This window comes from Cydia pomonella, chromosome 9 (assembly GCF_033807575.1).
Source record: "Cydia pomonella isolate Wapato2018A chromosome 9, ilCydPomo1, whole genome shotgun sequence".
NCBI lineage: Eukaryota > Metazoa > Arthropoda > Insecta > Lepidoptera > Tortricidae > Cydia > Cydia pomonella.
In genome coordinates, this window is record NC_084711.1 from 2,857,043 (window position 1) to 2,884,159 (window position 27,117).

The window sequence follows — 27,117 nt, forward strand, 5'->3', positions numbered from 1 at the left end:
AGATGGCAATTTTAAATCCCGCAAAAACGTCGAGATTGAAGATCTTGTGGCTGCGCCTATCGACGAGACAAAAATTCACCATCTCCGCTGGCTCGGCCACGTTTAGAGAATGGAGGAGGATCGCGGCGCTGAAAGGGCATACCTGGGACGCCTGGTAGGGCGGAGACCTATTGGACGTCCCAGGTATCGCTGGGGCGATGCTATTGAAGCGGACTTGCGCGATCTCCAACCCGATAACTGGTGGGAAATCACACTCATAGGATCGAGACAACTGGCGTGTACTCGTGTCGAAGGCCAAAACTCATTTTGGGTCGCTGCGCCATTAAGTAAGTAAGTAACTCTATAAATGAGATAGAGGGTACTACTGCTACCATTGGATATTAGTTGTCTAAGCGTATCTAGGTTCAAGTACGATGTATTAATAAAGCACTTCTAACCGGAAAAATGGGGTTTGTTTGTTGTGAGTCGTTGAAGTCGAGATTGATAGACAATCTAGTATACACACGCTACGGATCTGTGTGTGCACCACTCACCCTCGCTGGTCTTGCGCGTGACGTTGAGCACGTCGCCCTCGGCCAGCGCGAGCTCGTCGGGCTGCGCGGCCGCGTAGGCGTACAGCGCCACGGCCTGCGGGCAGTCCCAGCCCGCGTACACCGCCTCGCCCGCGGCGCCCGGCGGCGGCGCCAGCGCCTCGCTCCAGCGGGACGCGTCCGTCTCCGTCGGGCACGAGATTAGCTGCGGAATTCATCAATTGCCGTTATTTTTTTGATTGATAGTGATTACCACTGACACCCTGTTTAAATGTAAATAAATAGAATAACTTCTCCCGGAATCCATAGGTATGCTGCTTTCATTGTCGCTTTTCATAAATATTTAAATAACAACTTCTTAAAAGTTTCAAATAATAGTCGTTTAAGTTAAAAATAGATGATTCTGTAGAATACTTGATAGTTCATAAATTCATAACTGTGTTAATTACAGAAGTGTTTATAAATGTAGGTAGGTGAGTATATTGAGTAGTTACATAAGTAGGTACCTATGTTAGGTGAGTATGCAAAAGTTAATGAGCATATCAGAAAACTATTTATAATATATTTCTTTGTGTTTAGAGGTCGATTTACATTAAGTTACGTTTAGACGGTGCAGTGTTTAATGAAACATGCGTCAAAATTAACGTCGCAATTTTACGTACGAAAGTTGAAGTTAGTCCAGTCAGTTTGTCCGTATTGTTCATCTAAGTCATCTGAAAATAGAGACTTCATTTTTAACAAAAGAAATAAATTGTGTGACGGAGTAGTTATCGACTTAAGGCTCCTAGAAACAGTCGATACATTAATCTTACGTCGTCATCAGACAGAATAAACAAAATTTTCAATGTAGTTTTTCTGTTCAGCAGTTAACATCTTTGGAAAAATTGGAACCTAAGGGGTAATATTACTTTTTCCGGCCGAGCGTTTCTATTTTCTGATCTACCTTACTCCTGTACGGAATGCCAGTCTGCAAGTCGTTTCAGCGTCTTAGAATCGCAATTTCGGCTCACGTTTGTTTGCCAGTGTCGTGACGTGTGTACGACTCACCATCTCCAGCGTGCGGCCCTCGTGGTTCTCCAGCAGGGTGAGCAGCAGCGCGTGCTTGGCGGACAGCCCCGCCGGGCCCGCGTCGTGACGTGTGTACGACTCACCATCTCCAGCGTGCGGCCCTCGTGGTTCTCCAGCAGGGTGAGCAGCAGCGCGTGCTTGGCGGACAGCCCCGCCGGGCCCGCGTCGTGACGTGTGTACGACTCACCATCTCCAGCGTGCGGCCCTCGTGGTTCTCCAGCAGGGTGAGCAGCAGCGCGTGCTTGGCGGACAGCCCCGCCGGGCCCGCGTCGTGACGTGTGTACGACTCACCATCTCCAGCGTGCGGCCCTCGTGGTTCTCCAGCAGGGTGAGCAGCAGCGCGTGCTTGGCGGACAGCCCCGCAGGGCCCGCGTCGTGACGTGTGTACGACTCACCATCTCCAGCGTGCGGCCCTCGTGGTTCTCCAGCAGGGTGAGCAGCAGCGCGTGCTTGGCGGACAGCCCCGCCGGGCCCGCGTCGTGACGTGTGTACGACTCACCATCTCCAGCGTGCGGCCCTCGTGGTTCTCCAGCAGGGTGAGCAGCAGCGCGTGCTTGGCGGACAGCCCCGCCGGGCCCGCGTCGTGACGTGTGTACGACTCACCATCTCCAGCGTGCGGCCCTCGTGGTTCTCCAGCAGGGTGAGCAGCAGCGCGTGCTTGGCGGACAGCCCCGCCGGGCCCGCGTCGTGACGTGTGTACGACTCACCATCTCCAGCGTGCGGCCCTCGTGGTTCTCCAGCAGGGTGAGCAGCAGCGCGTGCTTGGCGGACAGCCCCGCCGGGCCCGCGTCGTGACGTGTGTACGACTCACCATCTCCAGCGTGCGGCCCTCGTGGTTCTCCAGCAGGGTGAGCAGCAGCGCGTGCTTGGCGGACAGCCCCGCCGGGCCCGCGTCGTGACGTGTGTACGACTCACCATCTCCAGCGTGCGGCCCTCGTGGTTCTCCAGCAGGGTGAGCAGCAGCGCGTGCTTGGCGGACAGCCCCGCCGGGCCCGCGTCGTGACGTGTGTACGACTCACCATCTCCAGCGTGCGGCCCTCGTGGTTCTCCAGCAGGGTGAGCAGCAGCGCGTGCTTGGCGGACAGCCCCGCCGGGCCCGCGTCGTGACGTGTGTACGACTCACCATCTCCAGCGTGCGGCCCTCGTGGTTCTCCAGCAGGGTGAGCAGCAGCGCGTGCTTGGCGGACAGCCCCGCCGGGCCCGCGTCGCCTGCACACACTTCTAGCAGGGAGCGCGGGCAGAAGTCTACCGCTATGTGGCTGTTCTCTCTGTAACAAATACGATTACTAGTTATAATTGGGTGTATTTTATACAATCGTGATATAATAGAGACCTTTTAGACATCGAAGCTTGCTGAGTTGCCTAGGTAAGGTACGAGATAGAAAAGCTTGATTGTATCACTATTGTATACAATACTTTTTCTACGAGTCATTTAAAATAATACTTTTTTTTACTATAAAAACCTAAATAATTAATGAAAAATGGTAAGTATCTCAGTAGGCATAATATAGCACAAAATTCATAAACACGCGACTCCCGACCCGCGCTCGTTTAGTATTTTCTATCAGCGTATCAAAATGAATCTTATAGTTGAGTGAGAGCCCTTACATAAAAAGTACGCAATTATATTTTAGCATACGAAATCTTAATTCAGCCAGTCAAAGTCAAGTCAAAGTCGACGAGTAGTTTTTTTTTTGTAAAATGTAATTTAGTAATGATGTGGCAAGTCTTGAAGATGTACATCCACAATGATAATACACCAATTTCGACTGCAATTGAAAGCAACATGTTCCGCCGCACTCCAAATAGGAATAAAACCGCAATGGCCCGCAAGGCGACTCTACCGCCACGTTCTGCAAAACGAGCCGTTAGCCTTAATCATGGTTCCATTTAGAGTGCTAAAGAACGTGCTGCTATTGATTACGGTTGGAGTTAGAACTTAGACTCATAGTAAAACGAAATAAAGAAATTTGCACGTGACGACAAGCAGATTAGATAGGACTCGTCTTCCTTCCATACCAACTGTTTAGCCTAGCCTGATTTCACTAGCAATAGGAACTCTACTGTCTAAAGCACACGGTTCAATGTCTACTGACCCCTTCCTCTTGGTGACGACAAGCACGGCGTTGAACAGAAAGAGATGCAACAGCATCATGTGGAACTTACAACAAGGTTAGCTTGGACTCGTCCGCCTTCCATACTAGGTGCGTAGCCTCGACCGACTAGCAATTCTACTGTCTAAAGCATACGGTCCAATGTCTACTGACCCCTTCTTCTTGGTGATGACGAGCAGGTCGTTGAACAGGAACAGATGGAGCGGCGTCTTGTGGAACTTGCGGCCGAAGGTTAGCTTGGACTCGTCCGCCTTCCATACCAGCTGCGTAGCTTCGCCAGACCGCACTAGCCACCGGACTGGCCTGAAATACACAAAGAAACCGATATAATAATAGTTATTTGTGTCCCAAGGGAGGAAAAGTAGGAAATTGCGTGCCGAAGGCGAGGGTGGCAAACACGCGGGATGGAATGTCCTACGTTACCTCCCGTGGTGCGCATACTATTTTTCTGCTCGACGGAGGCGGAAAGCGGCAACTTCGTTTAGCGCAGCGGAAGCAAAGTTGACGCTTTCCGCCCGGAAGGCAGAAAAAATAATTGGTTCTCTGGTTCAAAATATTTTTAAGTACCTATACTCTGTATTTAAATAAGAGTACGCATTTTCGGGTAGTTGTAACATTTATTGGTTAATCAACCAAATACAAAACCGCCTGATCATGTAATGTTTTCATCTACCCTCAACTGGCTTAAGGAGGCATTTGAGGGTAGATTTTGTTTACTTTTATTTAAATTCCTAAAGATACAGAGTATAGATAGGAATTTATCTAAATTAAACGGGTTTAAAATGATCCAAAAATACAAACCGAGACATTTGTGACCCGTGTGTCGCGAGACATGACAAACGATTATCGTACAATTCACATCAAACAACTGGAGTCAAGCAATATTTTACAAGAGTCCAATGAATTCCTTCTATCAATACTTAAGCACCCATCGGACCCGTGAGACATCAAGCCACTGTCGTTTATAGATATGGATAAAATTCCTCTAGAAAGAGTCTGATGACTTCAGCTGTTTTATACAACTAAGGAGCGTCATTTCCTGGTGACAGAAAAGTAAATATTACCTTTTATCCCGACGTGAACAGGCCGGACCCAGGTTGGGCGGGTTTCGCATAGAAGGCGGGAACTCGATGCTCTGCGATATTCTGAACATCTCTTCGATACGCTCTGTGTTGCGCGCTCCCTCGTTACACTGTGACACGAACTGTAACAGAAAATGACAACAATAAAACTAACTGCTTAAAGAGCATGACGATATTGAAGAGTTTGAACATAGCCATTAGCAAACGGAACGGTTACTGGTCACATGCTGTCCTGAGCTGATGTCATCCAGATGTGATCCGCATTCTTCGGAATGTGGTCCGCCGAGGTAACGAACGATAGGTAATGCCAGTAATGGTCCAACAATATATATCTGATCTAGCAACAATACTGACGTGGTTGAGGGTGGCCAGAGCCAGCATGCAGCCCTCGCGCTCCTCGTCGCCCTCGTTGAGGTGTTTGAGCACGGCGTCCAGCAGTAGGGGCAGTCTGGTCACGCGCTGCATGGGCAGCATTAGGAACGAGTGCAGGGATAGCGACTGGCACGCTGGGTGGCTTTCCAGTCTGGAAATAATGAGAATATATTAGTGGCGTTTAGTAGCTCGACGCGAAGCGTGACAAGTTGAAGGCCCGACCACCTGCGATTGTAAACTACAATTTTGTCGGAGGGTAGGTCTCACTCACCTGTGGTGAGTATTGCCGTACATTTATTGACAAAATAGACTACGTCAGCCACCTGAGAGCTCACGATCGTCGCTCTCACTAGCCAGCACATACTCAGTCACCGAGGTCGAAACCGGCCGGGACAGGATGATGATGATGATGATGAACAGTCCCTATGCTAACTCAATCTTTCGGTCTGGGCTGGAGTAGAGAATGCCTTCTGGCATTAAGTCCACCATTTGTACTTTCACGTATTGTGCAATATTGTTTAAATACTTGAATAAACAAACGAATAATATATTATTTAGTTCAAAAGAAGCCCGCAAAATTTAACATGAGTCTACCGCCGTCTCTCAAAGAGATACACTACTGGGAGGAAACTTAACAGGTTATTTGGTTTCAATTACAACAATAACGCAAGGCAGAGATGTGTGTATAAAACTTAATTTATCATAAATTGCCTCCGTTTTCTTTCCCCCATTAGTCAAAGCCACTTCTGTAGTGGATACTTTCTCTCGATCTCTGTTTTTCTTGCTCGGCGTATCTGAAGTCAGAAAGGAAAAGGTACAATACAAGTAAGTTACTTGAACAAGCATTACCTCCTCAACGCGGCAGCAAACGCAGGTCTCTCTCTCAAACGCTGTAAAGCCCGCACCATGAGCGCCTGGTTCGAGCAGTACTTGACGTAGCTGTGGAAATGTTGTTCGGCGTGTCTCCTCACGAGGTCGCAGATGCCGGTGAGCAGGATGTTCTCCTGCCAGCAGCGCTCCAGCTCCACCATGAGGAGCTGGGAGCACTTGCGTACTGGAAGGAAATGAGACGATACAGGTAAACGGTAAAAATACGTAATTAGATACGAGTATAAATGAAATTAAGTAAAAAATAGCGAAGTCATATTTGAATGAAATTTGTATTTATTTTACGTGTCCAAGATGCTTTTCGTTTACCGAGTTTGATGCTGACATTACAAACAAATAGGTACTGGCGCTAGCATTAGAGATAAGATAAACAGGAGACTATAAAGCTTTTAAACCAAGATATTATGATTTTGACAAAAAGATTTTGAAGGCATGAAATGTCATCAAACCTTCTGACCTGTGTACGCGATACTTTTAGTTTTATACATTAGAGCTGATAGTTACCAGGCAATATAGTGGAAAAAAGCGCCTCCCACTCCTCGCGGGGCAGCACCTGCGGGTCGCGGAAGGCGGGGTGCGCGATGAAGTGCGACTCCAGCACGTTGAGCGAGTTGAGGTACGACGCCTCCGAGGTGAGTAGCTCGAACTTGGCCTCTTGGAGGCGCTTTTGAGCTGGCGCTAGGGAACCTGTCATGATGAAAGTGAACATGATTAATAAGTCATAGCAAAATATAGGAGTACAAGATGCACCTATACATTTTACATAAAATGAAAAGTATGTAAGTATGATATTGAGACCCTTTTACATAGCACGCTTTTTGACAAACTAGCGGACACAGGACTGGGTGAACTACTATTTATTTTTTGCAATAAACCATGTGACAGCTAGAAAAGGCAAATTGGTATTTTAACTCAATAATTTCGGGACGTCTAAAAGACAAAATTCAGATTTTTAGTGCCGGGAGTACACTGTTGGTACTTCTAATCATCAAAGATATAGTGAGATGCTAAATTTCATGGAGAAATGATGAATGAATTCATTGATAAAGTCACCGTGCACTTTTACGGCTGATGGTACATCAGTTACAGGTACAAGCGGCCATGTCACACACTGACTGAACTTACTGAGGACAGTAGACTGCAGCACTTCAGGCACCTCGCACCAGAGCGTGCGCGCGGGGCCTCGCGGCGCCACCAGCGCCATGGCCGACGGCCGGGAAGGCGCCGGGGCGGCGCCCGAGCCGGCGCCCGCGTCGTATGCGTCCGAATCTGAGTCGCCGGTGTCGCGGCAGACGGACTGTGAATCAAAATATACAGTTACAGTACATATGGGGCTACTTTATAGCACTAGTGCGAGAAGTAGCATATTATGTTACTGTGTCGAACATTTAAAGGGCCATATGTACTGTAAAACGTTGTACGATACATGTGCGAATAGGTAATTCGCAACTCTTGTCGATTTAAAACACTCCCTTCGGTCGTGTTTTAATTTATCGCCACTCGTTTCGAATTTCCTATTTTTCGCACTTGTATCGTAATGTACTATTAGAGCACAGGTGATCTCTACAGATGTGCAAGTTGCGGAAAGTTTCTAAAAGTTGTAAAGTTCTAGACTCGGAATTTTTCCATATGGACATTTAGCAATTTTTAAAACTTTCCTACGAGAGTTTTCCAAACAAGCCAACACAATCAATCAATTAAGCACGACTGTCAATAAACATCCCAGAAAATGATTCAGGTTGCAAACGATCAATTTAAATCAAAACTAGCACAATACTAGTAGGTGAGTTGAACCGGTGCGATGCTGCTACTTGCTGTCCATTTAAGTCCATCAATCTATATAAAGTACTAACATCGACTTGGATTGAAAAAAAATATAGAAGGATTTCATTTAATTTTAATTCTCCGTAATTTAATGATTAAAAATTTTGACCTGTTACTCTCATTGCATTGTCGTGTCCCTAATAGTACTTCCTTCCTTAGTAATCCTTATGGTACTTCAATACTGTTTTTTTTTCGATTCATAACAGACAAAATTGGCTCCAAGCAAGTTAACTTTTAAACGTTTGCTTTATAACCACCTGCTAAGGCAAGCGTAGTGGGAATTAGTCAGTAAGTAACCCATAACGCACGTGCAATTGTATGTATATGTATCTATCCTTGTTTATCCATATATATGTATATATTTATGTACTCATAGTCATAAGGTATAATGAAACGTACTATAGCCTCTTAAGGCCCAGCCATAGAAATGAAAAATCCAAAATTTGCCACTGGAATTTGAACCTATAGTGCACGGAATACAGTAGATTTTATTTTGTTTGAAAATTGCACGAAACAAAACAAATGCAACCCTGTCCTAATTGAATATGATTTAAATTTCATCGAACTGAATAAGTCCTATAGGTAGGACCTTGGGCCTTACGAGGCTATTATTTATTTAGAAATTTTATTTCGCTTAAAATTTACGGTTTTTTTTTGTTTAATTCTCACTGCACCCACCTTGAATTTTCTCTGTTTTGCCTTATGGTTGACTGGTAGAGAATGCCTATTGGCATTAAGTCCGCCTGTTGTACTCTTTTTTATGTGCAATAAAGTTTAAAATAATAATACTAATAAAATTGGGCCAGACAGATTGCATCAAAACGCAATTGAAAGCGTCACGATAATCCCCAAAATTCAGTCTGAGTGTAAACACAATAAAAATCAAGTTCTTTGTTATTTACTTTCACCGCCGACCTACCGTATCTCCGTTAGGCGCAGAACTCTCTAAAGTCTCTAATATCCTAAACGTTTGAGCGCACAGTACACTTAAAGGACGATTCACATCTTTTAAACTATTCTTCCGAGATACCCTTTTAAGTTTATTCATTTTTAAATGCATTGAACACCACAAGCACTACCGACATGTAAACAAGCATCCATAATTGTTAATTAACTCTCTCATTTAGTTTAAACGAAGCGTCGGAGGTCACTCGGATAATTCACCGACCCGGAGGTCGATGCAATTATAACGTCAATTATAATAGGTGCAATTCATTAGTGGGACGATAATTGCGTGCGAATTGTGAACAATAACTGCAATAGTTGTGCGAATAATTTTTGCCGATCGCAATAACTTCTCATAGGTATAGGTAGTAATCTACCTACCTATGAGAAGTTGTTGCGTGATATAATAAGGAACTGATTAGTGCCAAGTCACGTTTCGTTAATTATGTTTTAACGAAACTCGAGCTAAATAGAACGACGTAATAATACGTTCCTAACTATCGGTCATATTTATGACGATTTAATATTTCATCAAATACTTCAAAATTGAATAGAATTTTGTAGAGAATTGGGTGACGTACTGAATACCTACCTAACGAAAATGAAATATATTATTAAAATAGTCTATGCGAAAATGATATTTCATGAAGTTAATGACGTTTTTACTTTTAATATGTTGCTATTTTTTCATTTCAAATCGAGCCGACCTAGAGATAACAATGTGACTGTTTAGAATTACGTAAGCGACGTACGTAAAATACATGCCCTTTTGACGCAAAGACGCATATATTAGCCAAAAGAATGGCTTCGGCTATGCCTATTGAGGCTGTGGGCTGTCGACACTTGTTGAGCAAACATAAACAACAATGATGGTATTTGGAACTCATATTTCGTTCACGTCAAGGATTTAACAATACATTTGACACAATCGGTACCGTGTAATAATACTCATCTACAAAATGTTAGTAGTTAAGGCATAGTTTGACTCCTTACTTACTCATTACAACTGCACAGGGGGACTAGCCAAGATAACAATAGTAACTACATCGACAAAGGCCAAACGAAAATTAAAAATATATCGGGATGACAGATGCTTCGAACATTCCATTTCATAGATCATGTCATTCACGAAGACACGTGCCTTGACACGTAATGTCATCTTATTAAAGGTTACATTTGTCAGATCTGCACGTCGTCGTGGATGGCACGAACTATAACCTAGAAGTCTTATATAAATCTTAAAGTTGACTTTTGCATTTCTGACAGGATATTTGATGCAGTGTTCATCCTTCATCTTCCAGGGTTTGGTTCCCTTACGGATACACTTCGACCTATAGGAATCTTTTGTGCAATTGGCCCCTGTTTGCGCGCATCCAAAAGCTTGTTCAACCATCTCCATATATCGGAAAATGCAGCTTAAGGGCAGGCATTCTTTTGCATCCAGTTAGACGGCGCCAGGTTTAAATTCTCTGTGTGGTGAGGGTGTGGAAACCAACACAGTCAGCAGTGCTTACCTCTACTTTAGCCGCGTTGTAAAACTGGTAGAGCGGTTCGTGTGTGAACAGTGAATGGGGAAGAGGCGATGCGGGGTGCGAGCCTGATGATGCACCCGATGACGATGAGATGTTGCCAGCTTGGTAGAGGCCGGCCTCTGCGTACCTGTGGCAAAAGATATGGGTAGTTATTGATAATGTTTTATTGACAATTGTTTGAAGGCAAGGGCGGAAACAGCTATAAAGTCAGGGGTCGATATCTACTGCTGTACTAGACCCAGTCCAGGACCCAGTGGGTCAAGACCCCCATATTGAAATGGAGCATGGGGCACCAGAATGTCAGACACTAGGACACAATGGAGTCTACCAGAATGTTTCTACTCTTTTAAACGCTCTGAACACGATTGTTGTTGTGATAATTCATGGCGTCACCATTGAACTATCATTACTAAGTATAGAACCGGCACAGAGAACCAGTATTTTGCGCCATGACTTGTTGTAGTTTTGACAACAAACCATAGAAGTGGAGCGTGAATATTGCGACCTAAACGCGTAAGCGCCATGAATTTTACGGCGTTTACGACATTTTGGTCGCGTGGTACAGGACGCGATTGTGACAATTTCATTGTTGGTATGCTTTCTCTATAGTAATAATAACTCAATGGGACTCGCTCAAAAAATTTACAGAGACATACGAAAAGCCAAATTTTCAGGGAAATCAAAAGAATAGCGTTCGTAAGTGACGTAGTAGTATGAAAAAATAGGTATCTTAAGGTATCACAATTTACGTGTTATCTAATCAACCCATTTTCACACAGGAAACAGTACATTAATGAGTAATGGTTTAGTAGTACGACTAGATCGAATATTTCGAAACGAATATATCGCAATAACAATTTTTTATCAAAAAATATATCAAATCATGCAAAAGAAACAAATGGACGCCACTCTTACTTCGACCGATTGACCTACAATACAACAAAGTAAAGTGATTAAATTATTTTCAACTTTAATCGACTCAAGAACATCGATTTATCGCAAAGGGATAGAAGGTTCACTTAATTATTAATCTGCAATCGTAAACTGTGTCAATGTCTATACTACGATTGCACGGTGTGTTTTTAAATTAAAAAGATTCACAGGTAGGTCGCTATATAATTAGTATGGTACCTTCATCCGAATAATTTAGACTAGATAGACTACAATACAAGTTTGTGAACATAATTTTATTACTTAAAAAAAAAGTTCTGATACATTTAGGTTTAGTGATTAAGTTTAGTTTTTAATTACTTTTATGTTTAAATATATTTTAGTATATATTTCCATGAAATGTATAAATAAACATAATAAAATAAACCTACAATATGAAGATAAACTAATACATATTACTACATGCTTAAAAAATGTGTAGGTAAACATATATTTCTACCGATATGAAACTTAGTAAAACACATGCCTGATTATCAGCTAGGTAATATAATATGCAACGTCGGATACGTTGTCAATATTTAACAAATTTAATTTAAAACGTAGATAATGAGACTAATGAGTTTTACAAACTATAGCAAGTAGTCATATTTAATATGCAAATTTTTGTTTTAATATGATTTTCCTGTTCTAAATATCTCGGATTCGAGGAAATTGTAGAAATAAACACATTTAAAAAGTACCTTCTTACCAATAACAAAAGGTTCCTTTTTTGTGAGTAGGTACAGTCAAGGTATTAAATATCGACACGGACAAAGTGCCAAAAATATGTATACACGACCTTATTGCCTATACATTAAAGTAGTGTGTACATATTTTTGGCACTTTGTCCGTGTCGATATTTAATACCTTGACTGTACATAGTTAACACTTTAGTCCGAATAACTCGTCCATGTTTTAAACTCCTATTCATTGATTCTATTGTGTATTTGTGTGGGAAAGATACCCATATAAATTGTATGTAGGGAATGCAATAACCGGCCAAAGTTCATAACCGGTTTCGGTTACGGTTATGTCCGAAAAATACTCGATAATTAATAAAAAAAAAACAATCAAGTAATTAAGTAAAACACGAAAATAACCGCACAGTATTAGGGAATGTGACTTCGTTTTTTAATAAAATATACTAAATACACAGTAAAAGCAAAAAATGACCTTACGTGATACAATATTTAATCAAAATATTTCATAAATAGATAAGGGAAGTAAATTTGGTATATTTTCGTCATTAAAGTACACGAATGACAAAAATTATAATCACAGGCGGTATAGCCAAAAAAGCCACGATTTTGTTGTCCTTAGAAGTTCAATTCATAGAATTTAAGCAATAAATATCTAACCGAAAATCACCGTAACCGGTTATTAGAGCTTTCAATAATCGGTTATGAAATTTTATCAAAATAATCGGTTATAACCGATTATTTCGGTTACGGTTATAACCGATTTGCATTCCCTACTTGTATGACACGTCCTGCTTAGATTAAATACTTTAAAGGATTAATAAGGCCTTATTAAAACTAACTTTTTGCATTCCATATAAAACCACTCATATTACTAACAGAAACTGCTGCCTAGCTGATCGATTTACAGACATAAAAACGCGTCAAGTGCTCAACACTCCATAAAACATCCGCACGATAACAACAATCTAACTGCAATTACCATAAACACGCTACAATTCCATTGTTAAAGCATGACTTACACTTACAGCGTGGGAAAAAGAGCGTCGCTACAATCCTTCACCAACCAGCACGATCCACACACTAGCATCACAACTTCGCATACACTTTGAAAACAATTGAAAAATTAAAACAAAAAAGGTGTTCGTAGTTCGAAAGTCTGCTTTGAAACGCAACCGAATTCAACGTCCGCTCCGAAGGCAGTGGCGGTTGGGAATCATTGCATACTGCCTTGTTCTTCGGCGGTGGCGTAAGTTAGAGGAATTGAGCGGTTGAATAGATTAAGTACTAATTGTTTTTGTTACAGGTAATTATTTGGCTATCGCGTTCATTTGGGTTTTGGCAGTTGGTATCTAACATCCAACACAATATCCTTGAGACAGTCACAATCATTTTCTTGAAACCCGGCTCGAAGTTATTGTAGTCATATTTGAAGAGATTTTGAGTATAATATTAAAGTGTTCACCAACATACATAATAGTACATTACGATACAAGTGCGAATTAACTTTACGCACGTGTATTGTACAACGTTTTACAGGATATACGGCTCTTTAAATTTTCGACATACGCACATATAGTGCTAGTTATCACACTAGGGCGGTAAAGTAACACCATATGTACTGTAAAAGATATTTTAAATATTATTATTTGAAATGTTTATTATACGTTCTATAACGAAATTCAACTAATTATAATTGTGTATCAATTTTTCGTTACGTAATAGAATGAAATAGTTCAACTAAGACTAACTATGTCCAAAAACTAATTAATAGTTACCGTATACGATTTTCAGTTGTTATTAGCAACTCGCTCATGCCTCGTGCCAACGCCTAACGGTGATGGAACTGGCTGGTGACTCACCGCGCCGGCGCATCGTTATCCCGACTATTCAAAAGGCACTATGTAACTATAAGACTCAAACGCACATACGACCTTTCGATTCATTAGGGTATCGTTCCTTAGTAATCGTTGTAAAAACTAGTTGAAAAGGATTATGTGACTACAAGCAAAGAATGCACATACGTCTTTTTGATGTAGTAAGGCATGTTTCCCGAGTAACGTCGACTCATGCGCCGATCCAGTCATATCGGCGTGGGGATGGGGATTCTCCTACTTTGCATTGACGTATGATGGTCTCAAAAAGGTTTCCTGCCGGGTCTTTCTTTACTTGTGCAACTTTGGTTCCATGTAACTAGATATGCATATTTCTCTTTCCCGTATTTTTTTATATAATTGCGTTAGGTACCTACTAGCAAGTTTTTCAGACAGTAATTCGCGTTTACAAGTCTGAAATTAATACTTATAAGCATTTATGGAAAATAAGCTATCAGAAGAGATTGGCTTTTTGGACACAAACTTATTTCACAAACGTTTAGGTAGGTGTAGTCATTTTCCTATTAACGTCAGTTTTTAAGAAGATATTAAAAATTGATTTCCGAAATTCATATTATACTAGTAGCTTATTAAGATAATCTAAATTCATTAGGTCATAGTCAAATGTAGTCTAAAGTAGGTAATCCTAAGACATTATGGCCGTTAATTTTGAGGGCGTTCGATTTTCGAACTGGTTTTGGATAACGGTCACCGTCTGGCTCGGGGTTCGCATAAGTTTTATATACCGCAGAGAAAGTTACATTCCCGGGAGGAGCAAAGGTCATTCTTGCATTCATTCATAAATATGCATCATGAGATACGATTAACAAGAATCGGTACAAAGATAGATAAAAAACCGGCCAAGTGCGAGTGGGACTCGCGCACGAAGGGTTCCGTACCATTATCCATAAAAACGGCAAAAAAAATCGTTTGTTGTATGGGAGCCCCCTTAAATATTTATTTTATTCTGTTTTTTAGTATTTGTTGTTATAGCGGCAACAGAAATACATCATCTGTGAAAATTTCAACTGTATAACTATCACGGTTAATGAGATACAGCCTGGTGACAGACGGACGGACGGACGGACGGACAGCGGAGTACGGAACCCTAAAAAGGAGATTAGATTTGTCTACAATTTAGTTGATTTCTTTGACCGTTCGGCCACTCGATGTTAGCAGAAAACCGAAGAAAACAAACTTATAATAACTTTAATTGCAAACCTTTAATCCGATTCCTTCAAAAGGTTAAACTTTCTACTGTATACTTAACACTTTTTGTTGATGTCAGTAAAGTGAAGTAGAAAATGCTTTTGCCAGTATAGGCGGAAGTACAGATTACGGAAAACAGCAACGCCATGCCATCGGCGCGTGTAATTGTAAAAAACCGATAACAGTAGTGTAAGGGAAATTACTACAACAATGTTAGGTGAAAACTGTAGGAAAATTACCTACAGCACGCTCCTGTGTCATTGTACCTAAGTAAAGATACGTGTCTGTTATTCTAGACTGCTATCTAACATGAATCAAATCAAATCGGAGCCAGACAGTTGAGTACTTTTCCTTGTTAGTAAGAATTTTTTTATTCTTAAGATCCCACTCATTATCAGTTCGCCGGACGATATCGGCCTGTCGCTATTCGCAAAAGCTGACAATCTGACAGGCTGATATCGTCCGGCAAACTGATAATCAGTGGACCCCTTGAGGGACGATTTTGGAGTTAGCTTTAGCTTGGTTAGCGATATCCACGTGATAAAATACGCGTCAGTTTATAACATCGCGCTATTTAAGGCAGATAGACACTGACATTATTATGCTGTCACGTATAAAGTATACAAGTTACAACTACGACTATCATAACGAAACTGGTCATGATTACTTCTATAATTATAGTAATTTACCAAGACGTGTTGGAGGTGTTTGTGTGGAGGTGTCGGAGCCACACTCAGCGTACCAGGAGGTACGCGCTCGCGGCGCCTTGTCCTTCCGCGTCAGCGTCGGCGACAGTCGGTTTAGTCCTACATTCAAACGGTAACTCACCAAGAAGTGTTGGAGGTGTCGGAGTCACACTCAGTGTACCAGGAGGTACGCGCTCGCGGCGCCTTGTCCTTCCGCGTCAACGTCGGCAGCAGTCGGTATAGTCCTACATTCAAACAGTAACTCACCAAGAAGTGTTGGAGGTGTGTGTGGAGGTGTCGGAGCCACACTCAGCGTACTAGGAGGTACGCGCACGGCGCTTTGTCCTTCCGCGTCAGCGTCGACAGCAGTTGGTTTAGTCCTACATTCAAACAGTAACTCACCAAGAAGTGTTGGAGGTGTGTGTGGAGGTGTCGGAGCCACACTCAGCGTACCAGGAGGTACGCGCTCGCGGCGCCTTGTCCTTCCGCGTCAGCGTCGGCAGCAGTCGTTTTAGTTCTAAATCCAAATAACAATCAATTAGTTCTAACTGTTCTAAGTTCTAGTAATATTTGCAGTTTATAAATGCGATTAAGCGGGAAACGCATAATATAGATGGCGCTTCAGCGGATCGGTAATAGTGACTGATGAGATTTGATAAGTTTCTAATAAAAAATATAACCGTTTACCGAAGTAAGTTTACTAAATTATGACTCGGTTTTCTGCCGCGCCCTCTTATTGTGCAATTTTCCGTTTTAAACCCAATTACAATAGTAATTTACATATTTTTCATCTAATCAGGGATCATTGGATGTTAGGATTATACTAGGAATGCAAAGGCTGCCAATTGATTGTGAAATACCAAAGAGTTATAGATTGCGGAAGAGGTGAAAAGTCTAACCTCCTTATTTGTAAAACTTAGCTGAATTTGGTTAAATTTAATACTCAAATAAAATAAAAAAACCGATAGAGAATAACGATTACCAACGGCTTGTGAGTATCGCCATAGTAAAACGTGGTTCTCCCGAGACGAATTAGATAATGTTATACTATACGGCACAATTAGGTTTTCGCCACACCAACTGGTAGAAGCCCTCTTGATTGTTCGAGAACCATGTTTTACTATGGCGAAAACGAAAGAGTAAGTTTTATTTATTTTAACCAGGCAGGCAGGGATTTTTGTGAGGCAAAGTAATCGGATCAAAATTTTGAGTTATTTCGTTATGTTATCTGATAGAATTGACTTTTAAATTATGACTTTGAATGTTTTTTTTATTACATTCATTTGAATTTGATTTGGCTTGTTTTTTTTTAGTATTTTATAATTCAGAACAAGGCTCCCTTGTCACAACATGTCACATTTTCATAACCTCCCTCCGTCCCTCCCCCTAAACGTGTGACGTAATTAATGGATGCCCCTAAATTCATGTCACATTTTTGTCATAAACTTTACACATCTGCTATTAATAACTCTTTGATTTGAAATAGCAATCAGCACAGGTAGCCGAGCGACGCGGATGCTTGCGTACGCAATCAATATCTGCACGCGATCGTTTCAAATGAAGGATTTATAGTTTCGATGCTAATGCCAATACCAGATCGCAAGCGCATCTGAATTAACGATGCGTTAAGTGCTTCTGTCATTTGTTATTGTCATAAAACATTACCGTGTTCTGTAAAGTGATAGATGGAAGGAGTAAAAACTATAATTACCTGTATCGTAAAGTATTTGATATCGCGAAGCATTTGCATTGAGACTACTTATACCTAAATTAACACATTCACTGCCGGGAACTCATCTGGTGGGCGCTCGTGAACTTTGTTCAGATGCCGGACAAAAAACGGCGCACTACCCCAAAAACCGGTGGTCTATAGCTGCGTACAAAACAACCCGCCCAGCGGGTTGTACGGCATCTGAACAAAGTTCACGAGCGCCCACCAGGTGGGTTCCCGGTTTCTGGGGTAGTGCGCCGTTTTTTGTCTGGCAGTGAATGTGTTAAACACAACTTGGTACTTAAAAGCAACAGAATTACAAGAATGCTACTGTTGTTCTAAAAGTGACTAGTGTTCAGATTAAAATTTTAAAAATATAATATTTCACAAATAATTTTACAAATCCATTATTATAATACAAAAGCGAAACCAAATATGCTTATAATACACGCTAATTTAAGAGCGTTTTCACATTATCTGGTTGACAGTGAGAATAAAATAAATAATGAACTTAATTTAATTCCCCCTTATTCCGCCGCAAGCACACGATTTAGACAACACACCTCCACAAACAAGTAAGAAAAGTACCTTTTATATCTTTTATTAATTTACTGTTTGTTGCTCTAAACAAAGTGTTTTCTACGAGCTGTCTAGCCCCACCGGTCATTCGACATCCGATATCGGATTGTCAACGTGAAAGCGCTCTAATACCTACTGTACAAGTGTACAATATGCTTGGTATGATTAAAAGTCTGGCTTTTGTATTATCGCATCAGCTATTTCGTTATCACTTTCACACGTGAAGCCACTGCGTGTGTATCGATACATATAAACACAACAATGTTTGTATATATCGCTAATAACTAACATGCAGCAAACGTGGGAGTTAAACAACAAAACATTACTCATGCTATTACAGTTCCACGGGACCAGTCCATCCAACATCCGACATTCATTTACGACACCGGTTAACCTTCATTGATGCATTTTGCATTTCTCAAAGCGCACAAACACAGTTAACACTGAACATGAAACATCAGCCGGTTGGGGTCCTAAACAATTGAATATCGTTTATAGAAAACGCGAAACGAAACTTAATTAATGTATGGAAATGATCACATTTTTCGTGCTGTCATCTCGGTACATCTTTACTTGTCCATTGGCATTTGGCCATATACGATTGTAATCTTAGCTACGGCCTCAGGGGGCCTAGATTACACTAGTAAATAAGTAGAACTTAACGAACGTCAAACAAAAAGTAGGTATCGGGATAACAGACGCTACGTAAAAGTCGCGTGACTATTTCCATATATTATTTAAGTCACAATTTTAAATCAACGATATTGGCTAGGCCTCTAGGACTGTAAAAACACAGTACCCATAACACAGAACACAAACACGACACAGACTAAACGAATAGATACGTGCTCGAGCAGGGAGCGTCGGCAGTTCACTAAACGGTACATACTCGTAACTCGTAATCGCAGAACTGCTGGATGTAATGATACATAATTGGTATGCAGCGGGAAGGTCGCTGATGTCATAGAGCATCAAAGCGTGATAATAAATACAATCAGATATACACAGAAATGTTTGAAATATGTCATATAACAGATCAAAGAGAACTTGAATGCCATTCAATGGCAATGAATGTTTCATTTGTTTACTTTTGACTAGGCATTAAAATGAAATTCGCTACTAGATACACGGGATGCACCATTGGAAAATAAGCATACGGTCCGCCTAATGGCAGTCGGTTATAGTAAGTAGTTATTGGTGGCCGACCGAATTGTATTAGAAACTGTAAGTTCTCATATGCAATTAAAGTATCTAACATTTCAAGATGTTTTTTCCTAATAATCTTACTTTGAACTTTAAGAAGAATAAAATTGGTAAATACGGATATTTTGCTACGTTTTTCTGTTTCTAAATAAATCAAAGACCTTTTTCCTCAATTTTAGTTCTTTGTCTTAATACATAAACATAGTTACGACTGTGAGTCATCGGTTGTAACATACAACTAAGGATGTGACAAGCCTTTTGAACAAAGTTTAACAAAGTACGTGACTATTGCCCGCAAATTACCATTCCCATGACAAATATAGATAATTGGACAGCTGACTTTTGGCATAACACTCATAACAGGCATAACAGCCATTGGAAAAACAGTCGGATTAGTTTTTTTTTATGCAATAATACTGTAAACAGCTGAGTAAGTTACGGCACTTATGCGTGGTTGGATACTCCTTGTGCTACCCAGGTATATAGATCGTGTCATTCACGAAGACGCTTGCCTTAACTCGTATTATCATGTCATCAAAGGTTAGATTTGAAAAATCTGCACGTCATCGTGGATGACACGAACTATAGATACTCTATCCCGGACATATCTAGAGTCAGACCAAGATAATTTAGCAGCGATTTTGATGGCCCATACAGTAAGTGTTATTTTAAACTTCAAACATCTACGAAATTGTGACGTTAACACTTGCACAGGCTGGGCTATCAAAATCGCTGCCAACTTAGCTTGATCTGACTTTATCTGCAGCAACAAACCCAAGGAGTACCCACCACAAATATTATAAATGCAAATGTTACTCCGTTTGTCTGTTACTTCTTCACGCTTAACGGCTGAACCGATATAGATGAAATGTTGTATGGAGATAATTTGAGGCTGGGGGAAGGACATAGGATAGTGTTTATCAATCATCATTATCCCACGCAGGCAAAGATGCGGGTAGAAGCTATTAGAGTGGTAACAAAAAGAATTGATTGTAATTGAGAGGTAAAGCCTAAAAAACACCGTGCTACTTATTTTAACATTCAAAACAGATGGCGCTGTACTGGGCCATATGTTTTGCTGTCACATAATTGTCCAACGTCAACTTTTCATAGAGTTACCGCAAAATGTATGGAGCTGTACAGAGCCATCTCGTTTATCATCAAATTCGAAGCACAAAATTGACTTAGATTTTACGCATCTTACTCAATCAATGTATCTTTGGTGGTAGTCGAGTTAAGTCGACGTCATAAAAGATTTATGACGTTGATCTGTTAGAATAATAACTTCTGTGTCAATAAATGATTCATTGGGACTCAGTGAGTATCAATAAGTCTTAATTGTAAGTCTAAGGTCAGATTATAAATTCATTGTCAAGTGACAGGAAAAACTGAGCGAATATTACCTACTTCGTATGAATTACCTTAGCGACTATTATGAAGGATTCCCTTCAATTCATTCGAGTTGTGTCGCAAATTGTTATTGATTTACTATTTTCAACGGATACCTGCGTACAATAAGGTATGCTCCGAATAGTCAATCAGATTAATTTTAGAACTATCAGAACGATTTGCTGGTCGGGAATTTAAATATAAATTGTGTTTAAAAATAACTGCTATCTATGTTTTTCTAATAATTATCTGGTACTTTATTTCGTGCATGGTGTGAAATAATTTAAATATAGGTAACATCCCTATTCTATTGATTTAAAACCTCAAAATGGGAGTTTATTATAGATACTTACCTGAAGAATTAAATTCAGCTGGTCTTCTATTAAGTATTTTCTTAAGCTTTTACCGCATATGCAACCTTATGGCAGTTATAATATTCAACTCTATCGATAGCTATTAAAGTTCAAATTTAAACAAAATATTTTTATGACATGCGTTAAGGGGTTAATTACGAGGATATAGAGGAAATTGATTTATATGACTTGGTACTAAATACGAATAAATCACGCAGTTAGCTAGAAAATTTGGGCCATAAGGAGAACTGCAAGATACTTTCATCTGGCATTCGCAAAAGGTTCTTTTTTATCAATAGGTGTAAGAAATAGGAAATATTATGAAACTCTGCGTAGGCGGCGCCACTAGCACATACTGAGGGCCTACCGCGAAACACGAAAATTGAAATTTCGTTATCTATCACTCTTGCATATTCGAGCGATAAAAAGGCACATAACGAAATTTAGATTTTCGCATTTCGCGGTAGGCCTCTGTAAACAAACCGATTTGATGCATCAATTTCATAGTGAAAACTTCTCAAAAACCTGTTAGGGCATAGTATGTATAAGATACTCTATGGTTTATAGTTAATGTGTGGTAGTGCTGCTCTCTGGCGGCAGAACATTGCAGTAATACCCCCTATTGAAAAACGAAATAGTGTGTAATCGATATAATTTAACTGCCATAATTCAGTTTTAATATCGATTCTAGTTAGACGTAATTCTTAGCTGGATTTTAGATAATATTACGTTCAATAGAATTACTTTGTTACATGAATGGCGGAACTGCAATATAAATTCGTTAAAATGGCCTTCAACATACAATATGGAGAAGGAAAATAATTTATATTAAGTATACGAATCGGCTAAGAATTTAGGTGGTACACGAGTATTTGTAAGGTGGGGGCACCCGTGGGTTTAAAATGTAGGTACAAAACAAGTGAATGAGAGAAACACGAACATCGTTCAAAGTCACTCCTACAAGCTTTTTTGCTCTGATGCTATCGTACCTAACTCCTCAACGCGATTGCATCACTCATACTTTATTTTATATACACGATTATTCGCAGATTTTCGTCATAAATGTAAAGTTTATATATATATGTTGAATTATGTAACAAAGTACCTATTAAATGGTTATTAATTACAGAAATGGTGTAACTTCTAAGATAAAATCATGCCCCCGAGTTTGACACCTGAACCTACAACCTACCTGAATAAATGCCCTTACCAGGATTTGAACCCGGGACCAACGGCTTCGTAGGCAGGGTCCCTACCCACTAGGCCAAACCAGTCGTCACATCTAAGATGGCCAATTTTCATATTCTATAGTACCTCTTTCGGTCTCGATCACCGTGGCAAGCGCACGGTGTCACTCTTATGTGTAGGTTCTGTATCTGCTATTGTATCTACTGTGTACTTGAAGAAATAGAACTTTTTTAGTTTGCTTCGGTCTTCTCAATTAATCAACATCCCTCACCGCTACCTATACCCTGTATCCTAAGGTATTTAAATAAAAGTAAACAAACAATTTGTACATTTTCGGGTAGTTATAATATTTATTGGTTAACCAACCAAATACAACACCTATCTGGATCTGTGAGTGAACGACCTAACGTTAATCTACATTATTTTATCATGTCATGTAATGTTTACTTTTCCTGACCCTGGGTTTTACAATACTATTTGGCACCTGCCAATTTTCAAATAAGCAATACGTCCCACACCCAGAGGGCGGCGCCAGTCATGCACAGAGTGAATACGGGAGTATTTTGTGGTACGGCTTTCATAACATAGGTAATGTACGGTGCCTTACAGCGCCATCTACATCACCTGTGAAATTTGAGCCACAAAATATTTTCTTATAATTTACACCTTTTCTTCAATTATTAATAGACAGAGTTAACAAAAATTAAACAAAATATAAAAAAAGTGCGTTTATTTGTACACGATAATCGAAAATCACATGCGCGGTGAGTGTTTAAAATAATCTTCATAAATGCAAAGGTATTAAGTGCCTACGTGTTTAGTACGATAGATGAATGTGTGAGTGTATGAGACAGATGTGTGTAAGAACAAAGACGGTGCAAACATAGAGCATTCCCGTGAACATAGACCTACACCATCCCGCGCTTGCTGGAAAATACTACAGTATTATGAAAGATTCTATTCGCACGAAGAAATATCATTCCTCAGCGATCAAATTACATTATCCGAAATTAGTTTCGGCTTCGCCAAGGAAGAAAAGATCCCCAAATTTTGAGCAATAACCGCTTGCTTAATAAAATCTGAAGGTGCAGAGAGTTCAGCTACCGAAGTTTTTGAAAAATCGTAGTGCTTTTTAGCTCATTTTCTTTTTTTTACGATTTGAGTGTCCCACTGCTGGGCATAGGCCTCTCCCCTTATTTTCCGCGATTCCCGATTTCAATGTTTCCTCCAGTTATTAATGAAGCTGTCCAGGTCATCCCGCCATCTTTTTTTAGTTCATACTTTTTGAAAAATCGTAACGCGTTTTTAGATCATACGGTAGCTAAAAATATGAATAACAATCTTGTGGCCTTTCTCTAGTAAATTAATCGATTCGAAGCCTGATTATACAACTTTCGCTTAATAGAAAAAAAAAAACAAAAACGTAGATCTAAAGCGCACCATTAAAAATATGTAACTGTATTTTTGCACAAAAGCTATTAGCATGAAAATTGCTTCTAAAAATGCGTAGTTTTATTTTGGATTGAACTAATCGATTACTTTTTGTTTAGTTGAAACTAATTAAAAATAACATTTCGTGAACAATAATATCCGCGATCCCGGGCACGCACGGCCGTCCGCACAGTGCTCAGTGAGCGGCGTAAGCTGCGTTCGGAGCAGGACCAGAACTCACGGCGCTTTAAAATTATTAAAAATAATTGATTACGGCTGTTATAAGTTTTGGTACGGAAAATTACTCATTAGCGAAACTTTGCCATTTTGGATTCTGAAGGTAAGGTGATAGATGTCGCAACAAAGCTAACTCTACTAACATAGGCCATTGTCATAATTTAAGAAGATTTTTGCCAAACACATTATGAAAATAACTGAATCGGACGGACACAACTATTTTGGTTACCCATTTATTCTTCTTCATATTTTTTAAATATAATTTACTATTTTTAAAGTATAATTAGTAGTATTTTCCAGTTTGCGCAGGCACTGACCTCTGTTTAGCGCTGTCTTCGCGTCTAGGAACCACGTCCGACATCGGACAGACGTCAACTGAAATTACTTTTGGTCGTGTTTAGAATTATTATCCAAATTAATTTTACGGTTGACTCACGTGTTTTATGTCACTTGTAGGAATTAGGCACCTGAGATTGGCATCGTGTGTAATATGAAATAGGTCTTGAATGCCCGTTTGACAGAGTATAGTCGAATAATGTCGTTGATTATATTTGCTTATTTTACTTTTAGTCGATAAAGTTCTTAAATTATAGGGTAAATAAAGACAATAAAGTTAAAGGAGTAATAGTAAAGGGTAAATAAAGGGTAGGGTCGTCTTCAACCTCAAGTAAATATATTCCTATTCCTACTAATAAATAGACGTAAGGTATATTTTGTACTGGGTAACAATATTTACGAGTAATAGGGTATTTTTTTTAGATTTATACATTTTTGCGGGTCTAGATAATGGTGTGATTGATTTGAAAAAAAAAAAATGTATTAAATTAACTCAATGTGAATTCATTTAGCTGTATTGCAATTTGGCCGTCTAATTGACTTACATACACATTTATCTAGTGTATCTACGTTATTCACTCTATACTACGACACCATCCGTTTACTAGCTGTCATAAGCAGGAAATTTTCAATTCATTCCAAAATATAATAGTATCAAGTCTAGCTATTCCAAAAATATTCCACATTAAAATGAAATTTAAGTTAGTCAAAATCTAGCAGTCGCTAATCGCTATACCATTTATATTATTATTTTAACGCATTCTAAATTCAAATCTAAAGTTAATCAAAATCTATCAACATTCGCTATAAAATACACATGACTATTCCAAACTCAAATAGTTAGTCAAAATCTACTGGGCGCTATGGCTTCCAATCAGTTAGTCCAAGCAAAAACAGTTGACGTCCGTACCTTCATTGACAGCGCTAATGTCAGTGGGCCGGCCGGGCGGCGGCGGCGGCGGCACGCTCGGGCGCTCGAGTGCGGCCTGAGTGGCCTGAGTTGCCTGAGGGGTGGCCTGAGGGGCCTGAGCCTGGGCTCGAGCCAGGCAGGGCGTGGAGGCGGAGATGAGCGCGCGCGTACCGTCGCGGTGGTGGCGCGCCGGGGCGGTCGGCGAGAGGGTCTCCACGCTGCCTTGCCCGTTGTCGCTGCTGTCGGAGATATAGTTTTTAATGTTTTTATATTGATCATCACAACAATGTGTTGCGAGAAGAGGCTGCGCATAGATATAGAATAGTCAGCGATAATAACGAAAACAAACATCGTGCGCTACCTCTTGCGCTATCTAGGCCGGGTTAATATAAGCGTCGAAATTGTTGGAAGAGCCATGAGTGGTGGTGGGAACTTTCGCCATAATCATACTTTTCCTGTATTAGTAAAAAGTAGCTACGCATAAGCGTAAAAAGACTCCAAGACTACATAAAATTGATAGTTTTTGACAACTAACACAACATACAACCACAATTTTAATATAAAAAAATATTCTCACCAATTGCTAAACCCGGAGTCTCCATCCATGGAATCAGTCAAATAGAACGTAGAATTCGTTATCTTCAACGCACTGGGCACATCCGAGTTGATATCTATCGCCATCGACGTCGCTCGTCTGAACCGCGATTTGAACGAAAAATACGTCTTTCTAGACAACGTCCCGCTGTCTTTCTTAGTCTCCGTTGGGGTAGATGGCTTCTCTTGTTTCTCAGGCAACGGTGGCGCCATCTCTCCATTACTAAATCTCTTCTCACTAATAACCGTCTTCAGTTCATCTTTGAACCCCTTCACGGGAGTCTCAGTCTTATTGAGTGCAGGCCGCGTGTCTTGGAAGCTGATATTGCTGTAGCTATGCTCGGGGCGGTCGCAGTTGGCGTATATGGGCGATTTCTTCGGCTCGTTGTATAGGTCGGTTTTCGGCGTGGTAACTTTTATGAAGGGATTACCGTCCATTGCCACTAGAAAGATAAGATTAATGTTAATTCACTTGTTTAATTCATTTGGTGACGTTAGATAAAATTATCTATCAGATAAAGATAGCCTTGTCTTTCTCTTTTGCATGTGAAAGAAAAGATAGAAGCTAAAACAAATGTGTAAGGAAAGGTAAGTCTGACAATTGAAAAATCAACATAATTTTTAATACTAGTGATTACATGATTATTTTCACACAGCTTGACAACATCCGATATGGTCTAGTGGCTAGGATACCTGGCTCTCACCCAGGAGGCTCGGGTTCGATTCCCGGTATCGGAATTACTTTTTGAATCGTTGACGGGATTGGGAACAATAGGCAATTTTTATTTATTAAAAACCTCGTTTAAGTTTTGTTGACCGAGCGAAGGTCTCTTTAAGGATGATTTAATTATATATTGTGCATTACACATTACAGTAATTAATGCAGATGTTATAAACAATGCTTGTTCTCTGTAACATGTCTTGCGACGTACAATGATTATAGTTACCTAGCGCATGCAATATTATTGGAAATACTTTACATTTCCACAATATTTTATAATAATCTATAAGTTTTAATCAATTTCAGCTCCGGCCGAAAAATTGTTTTTTCAAATCATAAATATATTTTATTTTACTCATTAAATTACATCATAAATATATACAACATAATTTTGTACAAATAGAGATCTGTTGAACCAGATACGATCCAGAGCGGGGGTCGCACCCTCACCCGAAGACGCCGACCCAGTTCTGCAATCAGACGGCGAGCCTCGGAGCCCCAGGGCCCGCGGTCTCTATTACCACCGGTACGAAATGTATTAATGTAAAAATTTGTTGTACGTCCGGATTTTCTCGTTTACAGGTCGCATTTTTGAACCGATTCTAGTGAGATTAGGTTGGTTAATTAGGTAAGTATATAGTTTTATCAATACAGTTTTTGGGGGAAAAAAATTAAGCCATGGGCATTATCATTTTAAAATAAATTTGTATAAA

At 40.3% G+C, this 27,117-nt stretch overlaps 1 protein-coding gene and 1 non-coding gene across 9 annotated transcripts in view; one reads left to right on the forward strand and one right to left on the reverse strand.

Annotated features, from left to right (window-relative positions):
• Positions 1–27,117, reverse strand: part of LOC133521122 (ephexin-1) — a 166,016-nt gene that overhangs the window by 2,127 nt on the left and 136,772 nt on the right. For 5 of the 8 annotated variants that reach the window (XM_061855889.1, XM_061855887.1, XM_061855888.1 and 2 more), the window contains 12 exons: positions 25,667–26,126; positions 25,090–25,328; positions 16,155–16,269; positions 10,338–10,482; positions 7,180–7,351; positions 6,559–6,741; positions 6,016–6,220; positions 5,149–5,317; positions 4,777–4,916; positions 3,866–4,015; positions 2,722–2,866; positions 534–735 (listed from right to left, as the gene is read on the reverse strand). In XM_061855889.1, coding sequence (XP_061711873.1) covers positions 534–735; positions 2,722–2,866; positions 3,866–4,015; positions 4,777–4,916; positions 5,149–5,317; positions 6,016–6,220; positions 6,559–6,741; positions 7,180–7,351; positions 10,338–10,482; positions 16,155–16,269; positions 25,090–25,328; positions 25,667–26,126 — 2,325 coding nt within the window. The remainder of the gene's footprint in view (positions 1–533; positions 736–2,721; positions 2,867–3,865; positions 4,016–4,776; positions 4,917–5,148; positions 5,318–6,015; positions 6,221–6,558; positions 6,742–7,179; positions 7,352–10,337; positions 10,483–16,154; positions 16,270–25,089; positions 25,329–25,666; positions 26,127–27,117) is intronic. The other 3 variants (XM_061855892.1, XM_061855890.1, XM_061855891.1) reach the window with 3 other exon arrangements.
• On the forward strand, positions 26,350–26,421 carry Trnae-cuc (transfer RNA glutamic acid (anticodon CUC)). Its single transcript has one exon. It is a non-coding gene; the product is annotated as a tRNA-Glu (tRNA).